General features: G+C 46.6%; 1 protein-coding gene across 2 annotated transcripts in view; it reads right to left on the bottom strand.

Moving 5' to 3' along the window:
• Positions 1-16,702, bottom strand: part of IL17RD (interleukin 17 receptor D) — a 64,255-nt gene that overhangs the window by 24,076 nt on the left and 23,477 nt on the right. For both annotated transcript variants that reach the window (XM_070574878.1, XM_070574879.1), the window contains exon 2: positions 950-1,007. In XM_070574878.1, coding sequence (XP_070430979.1) covers positions 950-1,007 — 58 coding nt within the window. The remainder of the gene's footprint in view (positions 1-949; positions 1,008-16,702) is intronic.

The raw sequence follows: 16,702 nt of genomic DNA, 5'->3' as shown, positions 1-16,702 counted from the left end.
CTCATGCTTAATCAGAAAAAGTACCCCCACCCTGCCCTTAGAAAACAGTTCAGCCAGAAAACACACAGCCTTCAGAGAAAGGGCCAAAAAGGTGGTTGTATTCCAGCTCTAGCTGGAATGACTTCTAATATTAATAGATATCAACTACTGAGCACACACCACAGGCCAGCTACCAAGTTGGGCAGTTATAAGCATTATCTTATTTAACCCTCAAAATGATGCTGAGGAAGAAACTAATCTTTATTTTATATGATAAGTAAACTGAAGCTTGGAGAAGTCAAGTCAGTTGCCACCATTCACAGCTGATAGGTGGGGAACCAGGGTTGAAACCCAGGCCTAAGTCAGAGATGGCCAACTGGAGACCTCTGGGCCAATCTGGGATACAGATTCACTTGGCCCAGTCTGCATTTGTGTACATTTTAAAACAAATGCCAATATTAAAAAACGTTCATACCAAAAAATGCAAATTTCCCACTCTCCTTGGAAATCACATCTGGCTACATTCAGGGGGAATTCATCAAGGCCACAACAAGCTGGAACGGAGGAGCCAGCGCTCCTTCCAGACCGGACATAGGCTACCCAGTTTGCACAGCCCCAACCATTCCCTAGCATTCTGCACTTGGGCAGCTTCACTCATCTGTCCCCTGCTGGGCCCTACACGCATCTATCTGTGTTTGTCCTTAAGGACATGGCTATGTCCTGAGGAAATCAGGGTAGGTCTTCATATACAACTTCTCTGAACACTGTGCAGGACTCTTGACCCATCCAAGCTCCCAAATGCTTGAGTGGCTTAATTGAGACTGAGAAGCTTTAGCTCTGTTGACAAACCTGAGCAGGTTCAGAAAATTCCTCAACCCCAGGACCTACAGTGCCCTTGATTAAGCATGACTGTGCAAGCTTTAGATCCCTGAAAAGGCTCCATTCTTCAGCAGTCAAGTCAGTTACTTACTGTCATATCTAAAGGTGATGTTGTGCAGCCCGCTGCTCCTGCTGGCCGGCCCCACTCCCTGTGAGAAAACAAGAGAACATGATGAGAAGTGAAGCCAATTTGCTTTTTCAGCACAGATTCCCAAGGAGTCAAAATGCACACATGACTGCAGAGCCCCAGGGTCATGCCAGTCGCTGAGCAACACCCATGCTCTTTCTACCAGCTCCCTGCTCACCCCCCGCCCCCTGTGCCCCTCCAGCTGCCAACTCCCTCCAGCCTAGGAGATCCCTAACTGCCAGGCCACGGGGATCAGGAGCACTCACTTCCTCTAAGACAATAGGAGCAGGCTGTTCCTTGTTTGGGGGTTAAATAATAATTCATTAACAGTAAAATTGGGAGAGGGACCATGAGCTGCCAGCTGGAGCCCTTCCAGTTGGATCCGCTTTGAGCACTGATTGGTTATAAAATTCGCCTACCAGACACTCTCGTCCAAAAGCTCTATTAAGCCACAACAGATAGGCAATTCCTCAAGTCTAAGGAAACAGGTTTCTCATTCCAAGACTGGGAATGAGTGTGGGAATAAGCTGTTACTTTTAATGAGAAAATTCTTCCCTGCATCCATACCTATGCTTGGAATATATAGGGTGGGTCATAAAAGAAAAAGAAAAAAGACTTTAAAAGGTCTAACTCTAACTCTTGGTGATATGGCTGTTAGCCAGCTGCACTCTTAATAGCAGGGATAACAACACTCCGCCAGACTTCCCACTTTAATTACAGCATCCACAGAGGGAGCCCTGGAACCCTCCCGTCGGCCTCGCCTGCTCCTAACCCACCACTTACCCATCATGGGAAAGAGCAGCTATAGATCTACCGACTCCAGTTTAACTGTTTCTGTAATAATCTGCAAATGTGCCATTCAGCATTAATTGCAGAATTCTCCAGAATATGTTAATTCTAAAATGCTAAATGATGGGAAAATATTCTAACCACACAGCTAAAGTTTCCACTCAACAAGGGGTATGTTGGGGAAAACCACATGGTGGCGGCCTGGTATTTAATGGGCAAATGTTACACTGAGACAGAATGCGCAGAACACTTCTGATGGAGCCCAGGGTCTCAGACCACAGCCCCAGCACATCCATATGCTACAGGCATGTTCACGCTGCTTATCCTGAAGCCAGGCACGCCCACTGAAACTGTATCCCTCAGCTCAGATAAACATGGATTTTGGGAAAGCACAGCTGTGCAGAAAGGGATGGGGACAGACACAGACACACACAGACACACACACACACACACACACACCCCATTCTAACTAAAGTGAGGAATAAGCAGTAACAGAAAATCTAAATCAACATGGCGTACCAGCCCATGATCTACTGGGGCTCCCCTTCTTCCTGGTGCACCTTCCTTCTCAAGCTTTCCTTCTTCCATGCTCCCTTCCCCACATACACGAGATTCCAGAATTCCTCACCTGAACTGAATCCCTTTGGAAAGGGTTGTGACCTTACTAAAATCCTAAACACCTCCACAACTTCTTAGGGACAAGGCCACAGTCTGTGCAACAGAGGATGTCAAACTTCCAGATGGCCAGAACCAGAGCAATACGACCAAACAGGAGACCAAGCAGGAGACAATGCAATCCTCCCCCAACCCTTCAGTAATGCCCAAGACACCCAAGCCACACCCTTCTCAACCCCTACAAACCCCCTGGACATAAATTCATTCACCATCTATTATAAGCCAAACATTATGCTAGCTATGGAGGGTGCACAAAACAGACTGTCCCTGTCCTCAGGAGCAAAGAAGCTCATTCTTTCAAAGAAGAGTAACTGGGTACATGGATCACACGCAGGGCACAGACAAATCTCAAATCACCTCCTGGCCCTCCCAGAACTCTCAGTGTAGATGGCATACAAGGTATATGTAGCTGGGGTGAAAGAGCCAGCCATAAATAAGCACAGGGTATATGAAGTGAAGTGCCACAGGCATCACCCCAGTAAGGCTGAACCAAGGGTCAGGATGACATGTGCCAGAAGCTTAAAAGAGGGAAGGATAACTGGGCTGGAGTGGAGAGGAAAAGGGAGCGTCATGATAGGGAAACAAAAATGCAATCTGGGGGCCAAGGTAAGTGCCTTAATCCTTCCATCCTCCAGCTAGTGACCAAGCGCAAACCACTTCACTCCACAGGGTCCGAGTCTCCTCAACTGCTTCAAAAGATAATTTGCACAACTTTCCTCTGGGACGGCGGTTTGAGGAGGACCACATGAAGCCATGGAGAGCAAGCATTTTTCAAAAAGGAAATGCATTCCATTTAACAGCAAGCTCCGAGGCACATGGACTCTGGTGACCCGTCACCTTACCAGTAGGACTTTGTTGGCATTTCATTTTGTTCTTGTTCTCCCTATGTTTCTATCGCACCATGTTTTTAACAGGTATTTATTGGGCACTTGCAATGAGCAATGCACTGTGGAAAGGAGCCCAAGACAGTGAGATGTGCTATATTATACAAACAACCCAAATCCGGGGCTGGCCCAGTGGCACAGCGGTTACATGCACACGTTCCGCTTCTCGGCGGCCCAGGGTTCGCCGGTTCGGATCCCGGAGGTGGACATGGCACTGCTTGGTAAGCCATGCTGTGGTAGGCATCCCACATATAAAGTAGAGGAAGATGGGCACAGATGTTAGCTCAGGGCCAGTCTTCCTCAGCGAAAAGAGGAAGATTAGCAGCAGTTAGTTCAGAGCTAATCTTCCTCAAAAAAAAAAAAAAGAACCCAAATCCCTCTAAGTAAGGTCTCTATGATGTATGTGGAGCTGTTCCTAGGTGGGGGGGCCCAGTGATCTGGCCTCAAAGGACAGGGAGGCTTGCATGTGGCATCCATTCAGTACCCACTGAACATTCCACTTTGGCCTAAGCCCTACAGGGCTTAGCACTCGGCCAGGAGCTAGATCCGGGTCCTGACCTCAAGGGACCTTGGCCAACCAGGTAACCTCCTAATGTGCAAATCTGCCCTCACTCCTCTGCACCAAGCCCACTACTGGCTCCCTGTCCCTGCTAGACCATTCCTGACACAGCACCCCTGCCTACCTCCTCAGCCACTCCCCTTCCCACCTTCCAAACCCTGCCAGACACCACACTACAGTTCAGCACATGTTCTCGAGCACTTCATGGTCCCAGAATGCCCTTCCCATCAGCACATCCTGTGCTCCCCGTGGGCTTCCTGCCTTAGTCTAGCCCCATCACACTGTGTTCCTGCCACACCAGTCTGCCAGCACACTCACCTGATGGGGGAGTAATCCGTCCCCACAATTTGACTGGCATGGCACTTCTGCTGATGTAGACACAAAATGGTAATTCTAATTCCACAGAAAATCAGAGACCAAAAGACCCTGTGACCATCCAAACTGGTCGTGGAGCTCAGACGCACGAGACACCATTCCAGGTACCAGCTCTTGTGTGTACTGTAAAGACCTTCACTCTTGGAAGTCGCAGAGTGCACAGCTTCTCAGCACACGCACCAGACAGACACTCCCCTGGGCTGTCCTCAGCTTATACCCAAATAACGCTTTAGCTGCTCCAGAGCCCTCAAAAACTGCCTGAGAAATGGTGTGCCCGGGATGGCCCAAAGAGCATGACTGTTTTCTTTATACTTTGTGGTAGACAGAAAAATAACCCCCCCGCAAACATGTCTACAACATAATTCCCAGAACCTAGGAATGTCACCTTACATAGCAAAAAGGTCCATGCAGATGTGATTAAGTTTAAGGATCCTGAGATGGGGAGATTATTCTAGACTATCCAGGTGGGCCCAATGTAATCACAAGGGGCCTTATAACAGGGAGACAGGAAAGGTCAGTCAGAGAAGGAGATATGACAATGGAAGCAGAAGGCAGAGACAGACAGACAGACAGGCAATGATTTAAAGATGCTAAGCTACTGGGTTTGGAGATGGCAGAAGAAGAGGCTAATAAGCCAAGGAATACAGGCAGCCTCTAGATGAAGGAATGGGCCTCCAGAAGCTTGGAGCCAGCCCTGCCAACACCTTGAATTTAGCCCTATAGGACTCATTTTGGAACTCTGACTTCAAGAACTATGAGACAATAAATTTGTACTGTTTGAAGGCACTAAATTTGTGCTAAGTTATTACAGCAGCAATTGAAAGCTAATACACACATATAATTTCAGCTGCAATATGGATGAAATGATCTCGATGTCACGTGCTATCATTCTTCCCCCTCACACCCACAGCAGACTGGTCACTTGTCACCACACCCTCCCCCACCAGCTTCAGGCAGACATGGAACACTGATCCATCAGACATGCTGCCTGAGATTTGGCCATCCTAGATATAGGCTTCTGTGGGCTAGCCTGGGGCTTATCTGGAGTAGAAGAGTGGTTAACAGAACGGGCTTTGGAGTTGCACAGATGCATTCAGATCTCCCACTTTCCAGCTGTGTGACCTTGGGCAAGCTTCTAAGCCTTCCTGAACCTCATTTCCCTGAGCTATATATAAAGTGTTTGAATAAAACTTCCTGGAAAGGATTGGTGTGAGGACCATGTGAGATGTCATACATCAAGTGTTTTGCACAGCATCTGACACATATTGAAATGGTTATTTCACACCCAGAAATGGTTATGTCACTTTCCTGAGAAGATTCCTGCCCTAATAAATAAGGTGAGAGCTGTGCTACAAGGGGATACATGAGGTAGACGGGGGAATGCTCACAGGAAGTAGCGTCTTCGGGGATGATCTGTCTCCAGCATCCAGATTTTGGGGGTATAGTGGGAGAAGAGGCAGGTGGACAGGTCAGGTCAGAACGAGGCGGCAGAAGGCACTAACCACCAGACTAAGGAACGTGTTCTGCTGATGGTCTGGGTGGGAACTGGGCGACCCAGTGACTGCACCTGTGATAAGTACTCAAGTTGGACCAGAAGCAGAGAGACTGAAGGAAAAGCGACAAGGGCAGCTCCCAACCCCCTCAACACTCACCCCACAGTCCTGGGCCTGGCACATCGTCAGCCCTTGATAAATACTAGTTTTCTTTCTGCATGAATGAATGAATGCATGATTAACCCAGGTAATACATACAGAGAACCCAGGAGTACCTAGCTTCATGTGACACGGTGATTTGGGGCTTAGAATCAGGGCCCACACTAAGAGAACACAGACAAGGCAACTTACAAAGCTGGTCAACGGCTCTGGAAGCTGTTCTTCAGGAAACGATTCCAAGCTTTTAGCTACTACACTGTTTGATATTTAATGAGCTGACAATTAAGAATACTTGTTTGTTGCCTGTTACTTAAAAACTATAAATGCCAATGCTGTGGCCTCAGGGTGTCACATTCTCAGTTAATTAACCACTCCCATTTGCTGCACTATGGCCGCTTTTCATTCGTTCCAATGTGAGCTAGCCAGCAGGCCTGGAGCTTGCTACAAGCGCTCCACAGTAAGCTGGGACACAGAGCTAATGGGAGCATAATGGAGAAAACATCTTTTACGCAGGAAGGAGAGGGGAGAAGGATAACCCTCAAGTGCTCTAAAGGAATAAAATTCAAAAGGCAAAAACCCACACCATGCTCCACCCACATGGCAAAGCCGCAAACGCCTGGACACAGAGACTGCCACAGGCGGGATCCCACCCCATGCCGCTAGCATCAGCAGCCAGGGGCCATCAGCGGCCAGTTTCCTGAGGGCCCCTTAGGGACTCTGGGCCATTTGAAGACCTCAACTTCCCAGAGCAAGATTTCCAGTCCAGCTCCCAAATAGCTTAACTACCATTTTGGGAAGATGCATTTTGAAAAAACCTGCTAATTCTGGTGCTCCCTTTTCCAATGGAAGGCAGGCCTGACAGCGAGGTCTAAACAAGACTGTTAGCAGATCAATTAGGGACCTTTCAGAAAGCTGGTAATGTTTTAGCAAACTGAGTTTCCATGAAAATTGAAATAAGAGCATTCATCAGAAAGAACTGAGAGGATGGGTTTTTTAAAGGTACATCAAGTAACTACTTAGAACTAAGGCCAACTCCTACTTTCTATTTTCCATAGCATTTCCTCCATCTTGGGTTTCCAGTGTGTCAATGAGATTAAAAAGACAGCAGACAGCTCTGTGAGGTTTAAAATGCACAACAGGACTGGCATTTTTCCCTATGACCAGTGGACACGGGGAGGGCAAGAGGCAGAACATGGGGTCAATTTACTCCATGCAGATTTGGTTGGTTTCATAAAGAAAGACAGATCCCACTTACTTCAGTTCAAACCTTTAAATCAAAAAAAAAAAAAAAAAAGAGGTCGGCAAAGGCAGAGAAGCCCCAGGTGATGTAAGCCGAGGAGAATGCTGGCAGACCCCAAACACAAGGAAAATAAATCACAAAGCCATCTTGGGCCTGGATCTATTCAAGATATTCGCTCCACATTCCCGGGAACTCTCTCTTTCTCTCCCCCACCCCCCATCTAGATGCAACCGACTTCAGAAATGGAGGGTGCCAACCAGCTGTCTGATTTGGGGAGGTGAGGTCCTGGACGTCTAGAGGGGAACACACAAGCTCTGGGTAGTACCGGTGGGTTCCCACCAGCAATTACCACGTCGGCCCAAAAAGACCCGGAGATCTTAAGCTAATTAGAGAGATTTGCTCGAGGAGGTAGGAAATCACTACTCCAAAGCATTGCCTGTGCACCAGACCAAAGCCGTAATCATGATTCATCTCTGACATGTTGCTAATCAGCACACACATGTTCCTAATTTCACGCTCCCCAAAGGAAAGCTGAAGGGACAATTGTTTCTGAGCTCTAACATGGAGCCAACCTATGCCAAGTTACCATGTGTCCTACTTATCAAACTGAGAGCTCCACTTTTCATCTACATTGCTTTTTACTATCCCGCCCCTCCTCCCCCCACCCCACCAAGGAAGTCCATTCACTAAAGATAAAGATGCATCAGGGCATTTATATGAGTTGTGCCTCAGACAGCAACCTTTCTTTTTTAAATTGAGATATAACTGACATATAACACTGTGTAAGTTTAAGGTGTACGTGTTCATTTGATACATTTATATAATGCAATATGATAGCAACTCATCTAAATGGTAGTAGCCTAACTGGAAATCAATATATTTTAAAATGGCCTTCCCTGCTCCAGACTTTATGATTTTCTTATTGCTTTGCCACTGGAACACGTACATGTAGTTAAAGCCCAGAGATATCAACACACACACACAAAGCTGACTTTTTCCCTATATTTAAAAACAGAACACAACAAAGCTCTGTAGCCTCCCTGGTTTTCACAAAGCAAAAGCCCAAGTACTTTTTCCAATTAGTCTGTTAAGGATCTGGGCTGTGTGTTCTCCCATGGCTGATGCTCACAAATAGACAGGATTGTTCCATTTTTCCAATTCTCAAAACGTTAAAAGCAAGCTATAAAACATGCCTCTGGATGGAGAGCCAGACCTTTCCCCTCCACTGCACAGACCACTCCCATCCACTCAAATGAGAACCGCATGTTAGAGAACTGGCATCTTTAAGGTAACAGTCAACCCATCTGCAGTTTCAAAAGCACATACAGACAACTCACAGACACAGATTAACTGGTTTTCTGTAAATACTGGGTATGAAGAGGAAGCAAACATCCAACCATCCAAACGCACCCAGCAAATCAGCTACTGGCTTGCTCTCACTTAGCTGTTGAAGGTAGTTACAAAGAGTTTGCTCTAGAAGCCCAAGAAAGTATCTTCCTGAGAGGGCAAAATAGTGATTAGACAATAGAGGAAAACTTAAAGCTATAAACATGATTGTTACGCCTAAGCTCAGAGGAAATGTTCGGATCAAAACAAAACTACTAATAAAAAGCCTTAGGACCACACAGAGAGCGTGCACTGAATTGTGCTGACTTCAAATACCGTTTCCGAGGCCCGGGGACGGAGTCTCCAAATACTGTATCACATCTGGAATTCTGCTTTTACAGCACAAATGCCTGCAGAAATGGGGGATTGTGATGTTGCCATGGGGACCCAGCCTCCTCCAGCCAGGCAGGTCTCCAGCGTGCCCCACACATGTGCTTCCTTCAAGGTGGATTTCACATATTTGAAAATTATGGAGGGCCCCCTTTTAGGTTTTAGTGCTAATCGAAACATCACAGGCTATGCTGGAAAGCAAGGCGACCCCTTCTGTCAACCTATTATTTCTGTCCACATGGTGGTCTTGGACAGAAAAACCTCCTTAAAATAATAGTGGGAAGCAGCAAGTCAACATTAGACCCCTTTTCAAAAGTTATTTGTGGCTTTACCCTCTTCCTCTAAGAGGGAGACCGGCTTCAAGCACCCTTTTTCAACTCTTGTTCTCTGGCTGCAAAAATCCAACTGAGTCAACCTGTGCTCAAAGCTGCCTCCATTGCCCCCCTATAACAGGGATCCCAGGCTCAGGCCCCAGGGTCACCAGAAATGAGCGCCTAACGCCATCCTGACAGGGTTACTGCCCAAGGCGGGGGGGGGGGGGGTCTCCATCGTTTATTGTTGATGATTCTGTTGTAGTTGTTAAGGGGAAAAGGTTTCTAGAACCCCCAGGAGGATCCTGTGAGAAACTATTCCTTACCCAATCTCCCCTAGAAACATCTGTTACACAATTTCAGGGCATTCCCAGAGGCCACTGAAGGCTTCACAGACCCGGTCCAAAGCCACATTTAGACATGAAGAATCCAGAGACCCCACTTAGAAATGAGGGGATGCATCTGGGCTTCCCTGGGATGCAACCACCCCACCAAACCCTCCAGTGTGGATTCAGATACACACTTAAGCAATGCAACCCGCCTTGGGCGCTGACAGCGGTCCCCCATCACTCTTCCTCCTACCCTATTCCTACCTCCCCTGGACCCTAGCTAACTCAAAACAGTGGTCAGGACCCTCATCTGTCTTTCTCCAAGAGCATTCTCCCATCAGTTCTGACTCAAATGTTCCAAGCCAAAGCAACAGTGACCCTTCTAATCCTTATCTGCCTCTCTGCAAAGTCAGGCCTTTCCTAGAAGATTTCCTGGGGGACAAGGATGGAATCGGCCGCCCAGAGGTGAAGCAGCAGTCACCAAGCCCCATGGGCAGATGGAGGGGGCTCAAGCCTCCTGATTCTTGGCTCTGCCCTGCTCAGTATGACCTTCTGATTGACTCATTTCCATCTAATCTCTTAGATACCACATCCGAAAATGTCCCCCTGAGATGCAGCTGGGGTGAAAGGCGGGGGGCTGGGGGTGGGGGGGAGAGCGCACACGCACCCAGCCACACAGCAAAAAATTTAAAAGGCACCAGGAAGTCAGCAGCTCTGGCTCCAGGTGTTAACACTTAGAGCATCCTGCCCAGCCCCCTCCAGCTTGAGGCTGGCCGCCTGGGAGCCGGACACAGCAATTAGGCCCTTCCCGGGCCGGGCGCCTTTGTCCCCTCACTAACATCATTAGTGTCTGACTTCCTGTGCACAACAGGGCCTCCTGGGGGGCAATCGCCGGCTGACCGGGGCAGGGCATTAGACTTCCTTTGTCAAAGACCCTCAAATGTTAACAAGTATGTGAACAAGCTCCCCCTCCTCCTCCAGGCCCACCTCAGCCACTCCTCAGCCAACCAAACACTGAGGGGGGGCAGGGGTGCAATTCCCAACAGGCTTTGTTCTCCCCAACTTGTGGGAATCTGAGTTACTTGAGAGCAATATGGAGTCTCCATGTCAATTTCCTAGAGCTGGTCCCCTGCAATCATGCCATTCCCATTTCCCCAGTGCTCGCTGGTTACCAGGGTCGTGTCACTTGTCCTGCAGTAACTAGGGTGAAAATGAACAGAGGGGAAAGCGCTCAGACAACATGAGTCCAGGTGGTGCAACACCCAGCCCAGTGTCCCCCATAAGCACAGCCATCCCGTTCACATGTGCTCAGGGAGAGACAGGCTAGATGGTCTCAAGATGCAAGAATGAGCTGAAGGTTTGAGTAATATCTTGAGGCTTTCACACTGGTCAGATCTAAAAATGGGGGAAGCATGAGTTGCTCTATAGCTGCAGCCCTACTGTCACCATCACTCTCCCAGCCGTACTAGCAGCACCAGGGCCAGAATCACTGAGATCCTCTCATTTACTCCTCATCCCTCCCAACAGAGAGTCTCGGCTTTTTATTTGGGGACAAAGATGTCTTTGAGAATTTGGTGAGGGCTGTGGCACATGTGCACCCACACAAGTTTGCACACAGTATTTTCAGGAGGCTTCTGGACCCCTGACTTGCCTGCCTTATCAATAGCTTAATAGCTTAACACTACATCTGTAGACGGACTCCGTGAGTGGTTTAGCGATCCGAGGGAAACTTTGACAATTAAAAAGAAAATTCAAACAGCAAAGAGAGGTAGTTGGAAGTAAGATCTCAGTCTTAAATAGAACTCTGCATTAATGCTTCAACTGTAATCCTTTATAGGCAGTATCTGTTACAATTCAGTAATTGAACACTTTGTCCAAGATGTTGGGGCTCATGAACTTTACAAAGTAGCTACATAAAAGGCAACTATTTCTGCTGTCTAGCACATGAGCCCATTAAAAGAGACATGTCTGTCATTCCTCAGATGGCAGGTGACAACAGTCACGTCTGCAGTCAAGTCAGTTTCTCTGGATCAAGTTAAAAAATAAACTACAATGTGGCTAATTCTTATTCCTTTTTTTTTGTCGTTATTGAATGGGGAGGAACATATAGTATCTAGAAGATGAAGAGAGAGAACAGCTGATTTTCCCACTCCTGCTCAACTGCCTTTGCCGTCTATGGTGTTTGTGGTCAGCACACAAAATTGGGTTAGGTTTTGGATACATTTTTAAATATTTGCCCAAGAGCCACTAGGGAGGACAATCTAAAACCCCAATTTTTCAAAATAAGGAATAATCTATGGCTTTGACTTCTACTCCAGACATACCAAAACTTATTCAAGCTTCAAAAATAAAATGTTGGTGGACAGCAGAGAAAGGATACCATCGCTTCCACGATGCCAAGTCCCTCACAAGTTCATTTTGATGAACCTTACAAGTTTCAAAGAGTAAATCATTGCACTATTGGTTCTGATTTTTACCTTTTGCCCAACTGGTTTTAAAATAGTAGGCAGTAGGAAGGATAGACTCAAACACTAATGGTCCCTGCAACTTTACGTCTCCTCACTTCTTGGGTGGAAGCCAGCAGTCTGCCCTTAAACTATAAGCAATAAATCTAGAAGACTCTCTTTCCTAATTTCTCAATGATACCACATGGAATTCCCATTAAAGCACACACACGCAAACACACACACACACATACCAATTAAATCATTGTGTGATTTAGGCCAGGAAATAATTGTGTTTGCCAAGAAGTATTCAGCTTTGTTTAAATTCCTTAAACAGCTAAAATGTCATTCCGGGAAGGTGGGCAAAGAATGATGTAAAAATGAAGTACTGCTGTCTTGGTTGATTTCAGATGTAGATAAATGCCCCTCATGGGTGCAGGAGCAGTGCAGCGCTCTGGAGTGAAGGGCTCCCCGCACTTCACCAGAGTGAAGGCTCCAGGGCCTCCTGGCGTGGACTGGTATAGAGGAGTCAGTTGGACAGCAAGTTCGTGTGAGGCAGACAAGGCAAACGGAACAGCAGGTAGGCGAACACTTCCTTCCTGGTGAAGCGGCCCTGGCGCTGGGTTCCCGTTCTTCTCCAACGGGGCTGAGGCAAGCAAGCGGCACACACGACCTTCTTGCCCAGGCAACAGGAAGAAATCAATGCCCCAGGTCCCCTTTCTTAGGCTTCCCATGGAGAAATGCTTACAAAATCAAAGCAATAAGGCAGAAGTAAATTAGAAGCCTGTAATGTTTTGTCACGAAGTCAGGGTGAAACAGAGACTCACCAGAAAAGATTAAAAGCAGTGATTAAGTATTTAAAAAAATAAAATAAAAAAAGAGAGGTCCGAAGTTTCTGCCTAAAACAATTTCAAACTAAGAATGAGGAGCTGGGTGGATGGGGGGCCAGGCTGTGAGGTGCAGCGCTGCTGTGTGGGACACAGCGCCAGCGCATTCGCAGGAGCACCGGGGAGGAGGAGCCCAGGGGAGGAGGAGCCCAGACAGGCACAGCTGGCCCAGGGCCGGTGGGCAGGAGGCTGGGACACGTACGATGTCATGTCTGCCACTTCCCCCACTGCCCAGGAGGGCTGCTACATTCAGTGGTCAAACAGCAAAGCCTATGAGTAGGTTTTCAAGTTTCTAGGAAAATCATAGGCTTTTCTTTTGAAGAGAGCTTTATTATCTTTAAAAATATAACAAATTCAAGGCAAAGAAAATTTAAGTACAAAGAAGAATATGAAAATCTTCCCTAGTCAACAATACTACATTATATACTTTAAAATTGCTAAGAGACTACATCTCAAATGTTCTCACCACAAAAAAAGAAATGATAACCACCTGACGGGGTAGAGGTGTTGGGTAAAGCTATGGTGGTAATCACATTGCAATATGTAAGTGTATCAAATCAACACACTGTATACCTTAAACTTATACAATGTTACATCAATTATATCTCAACTACAACAAAAAAAGAGGGGCTGGCCCAGTGGCATAGTGGTTAAGTGTGTGCACTCTGCTTCAGTGGCCCAGGGTTCGCAGGTTCGGATCTTGGGCACAGACCCACACACCGCTCATCCAGCCATCCTGTGGCAGTGTCCCATATATAAAAAATAGACGAAGATTGGCACAGATGTTAGCTCAGGGACAATCTTCCTCAAGCAAAAAGAGGGAGATTGGCAACAGTTAGCTCAGAGCCAATCTTCTTCACCAAAAAAAGAAAATAAGAAGTGGGGAAAGAAAAGAAAATCCTCCCCAAACCTCTTCCCCTTCCCTTCATTTTGAAGATCCTTCCAAACTGTCTCTATTGCGTGCATCACAAGGACTCTGATGATGTAAGTTAGATCCTAATATACAGAACGTTTGTTCTCATGAATCTTTACAGCTAATGCAGTTCATTTTGGAGAAGCCATGTGAGACCAATGGGAAAAATATCTAAAAGATCCGAATGAGGTGCAAATTAGAACCATTGGGCCAAATTCTTTCCAAGGGTCCAGGCAGCTCTAATTAGCTATCATTTCCACCACTATTAAAAAGTAGTGAATGGGCCTGCCCCAGTGGCCTAGTGGTTAAGTCCTGCAGACTCCACATTGGTGGCCTGGGTTCAGTTCCTGGGCACAGACCTACAGCACTCTATTAGCAGCCATGCTGTGCTGGTGGCCCACATACTAAAAAATAGAGAAAGATTGGGATGGATGTTAGCTCAGGGCTAATCTTCCTCAGCAGCAAAAAGAAAAAAAAAATTAGTGAAGCAGGCCCTTTCACCTGTTGTGAAACTGACTGTGTCCATGGAAAAGACAACAGGACAGATGCATGGAGAAGGTCTCTCAGTGTGTACAGCACACATGTTGCTATTTTGGTAGGTTGCCTGCTGACACAGGTATCCTGAATGCTGTTCTGTAGGGTAACCAAATTGTATAATTTTTCCTGTATGCTTAAAAAAATTACACAAATTTAGAGGATTTTATGATTAATTGGCTGCTCTCATGTGAATAACAGAACTGTGTAAAATTAAAAGGGAAACTGGCAAATCCAGGAAGCAGGCTGACAACACTCTCCATCGGCATGGTAATCACGTTCCCACAGCCACGTGGGAACCTTGGAGCTCCAACCCTGCAGAGTCACATGGCTGGGAGAACAGTAGGGTGAGCAGATTCCACAGAGCCAAGCTGAGGAGACAAAACAACTCGCTAATAAAAATCGTAAATTCCATTTTGTGATTAGAACCACAACACACGTGTAGCTTGGATATTGAAGGAGAAAGAATGAACTTTGCCTCAAAAAAGTTAGCCCAATCTAAAAGCAATATTTAACTGTACCTGAGGTTCTCTCCTCCTTGTTTATTCATGAAAACCCTCAGCTAATGACCCAAAATTTATCAACAGATATCTCAAGGGACAGAAACAAGCTTTACACCGGGAAGGCCATTTTGCGTGACTGAGAATAAGCCTCCACCAGAAGTTCACAATTTGTTTTGGAAAACAAAGCTGAAAGACATGAAATCAGAGTCAATAACATTATACCTTATAGAACGAATGTGCTAAGTTATGCACTTGAGCTCGAAGTGTGATAGGATTTCCCAGAAAGGGGAGTGAACAGAGGAAGACATCCCAGAGAAGAGTCTTCAGAAAGGAGACAGGTCTCTAGCTGGACCCTAGGGCATGAAGATCTTGGGGGTGGGTGGGGGGTAGGGGGAAGACGATTTCAAGCAGATGCAGACAGGTGAGCACATGTAACCAACTACACTGCCCACATGGCGAGCATTCAGTAAATGGCCAACACTCCTCAAGGATGATGTGGGGCCTTCGTCATCAGCCAGAACACATGCTCTGGCAACCCTGGAGTAACTGACCCCAAACCCTCATCCTTTCCATGTTAAACAACACCCCCAACTGGCTTGAAAGGATGGGCACCATAGGGTTGGGATGGACAAGTAGGCTCAGTTTTACATGCGGCGCATCTTGGAGTCAGGCAAGACTTAAACACAGTGGTCCTTACAGATGGGAGCACAGCCTGATCTGGCAGACAGGAGCTCAGGGGAAGGGTCTCTGATCCAAGCCAACGTGGCAATGGGCTAGGCTGGGGGTGGGGAAGAGAGAAGAAAGAGGCAATAAAACAACAACTTCAAAGGATGAACCAAAAGGACCAGAGAGTTGAATCAAAGGATAAGTCAGATCCCAGGGCCTGCAGACTGGAGATGCCACTGACAAAACAGAAAAAGACTGGAGCTGGGTTTCCATACATACATCCACTATTTTCAAGATGGGCCTGATTCCCTGCCCCTCATACAGATAAAAGGCATTTCAGAAGGAGGAAGGGGAGTCCTGGTCACCATCCACTTCCAATTTTTACCTTATCTTCCCTTCATGACAAAAAAGTCACTAACTTTTGACATTAGTGCCATGGAGGCCCAAGGTGGGAGTCCCCATCAGCATCTCTCTAATCTTCCCCAGTCACTCCTATGTACCTTGACTTTCCTACACTTGGGGCGAACCAGTGCCATGCTCCCAGGCAGAGCTCACCAGGTACTTAAGAGAGAAAGAAGAAGACTGGGAGACAAAGGCGTTTTGTTAGCTTTTACCAACTCTTCATCAAAATTCTTAATGATCAGAATCACTGAGTACAATCTCTAGAAATCTGACATTGGCACAAAAGGACAGATACAGTATGATTCTTCTTATATAAGTACTTTGTGTAGTCAAATTCATACAGATAGAAAGTTGAATAGGGGGCTGCCAGGGGCTGGGTGGGGGGAGGGGGAGTGGGGAGCTACTGTTTAATGGGTACAGAGTTTCAGTTTTAGGAAGATAAAAGTTTTGGAGACGGATGGTGGTGATGGTTGCACAACAATGTGAATGTGCTTAATACCACTGAACTAAAGACTTAAATATGGCTAAAGTGGTAAATTTTATGTTATGTATATTTTACCACAATAAAAGTAAAACAGGAAAACAATGTTTAAAAAAAGGAAACTGAAGGATTTTGTGAGGGAAAGCGACAGTAACAAAATAGTGTTGCAGCCATGTTTGCAGGAAGAATTAGGAGGGTGGACAACTGGAGCTCAGTCAGCCAGAAAGGCGGCAACTGCAGGCGTCCGAATGTGAGGCGATGAGGCTGACAATGATGGGAAGATGAGGGAAGGAAGAGTCTGAGGGGCATTTTTAAGAAAAATGGCAGGGCCTTCGTGACAAATGTGATACACAGGTG

Source organism: Equus przewalskii, chromosome 15 (genome assembly GCF_037783145.1).
Source record: "Equus przewalskii isolate Varuska chromosome 15, EquPr2, whole genome shotgun sequence".
In the NCBI taxonomy this organism is placed as follows: Eukaryota; Metazoa; Chordata; class Mammalia; order Perissodactyla; family Equidae; genus Equus; species Equus przewalskii.
This window is presented reverse-complemented; position numbering and strand designations above follow the sequence as displayed.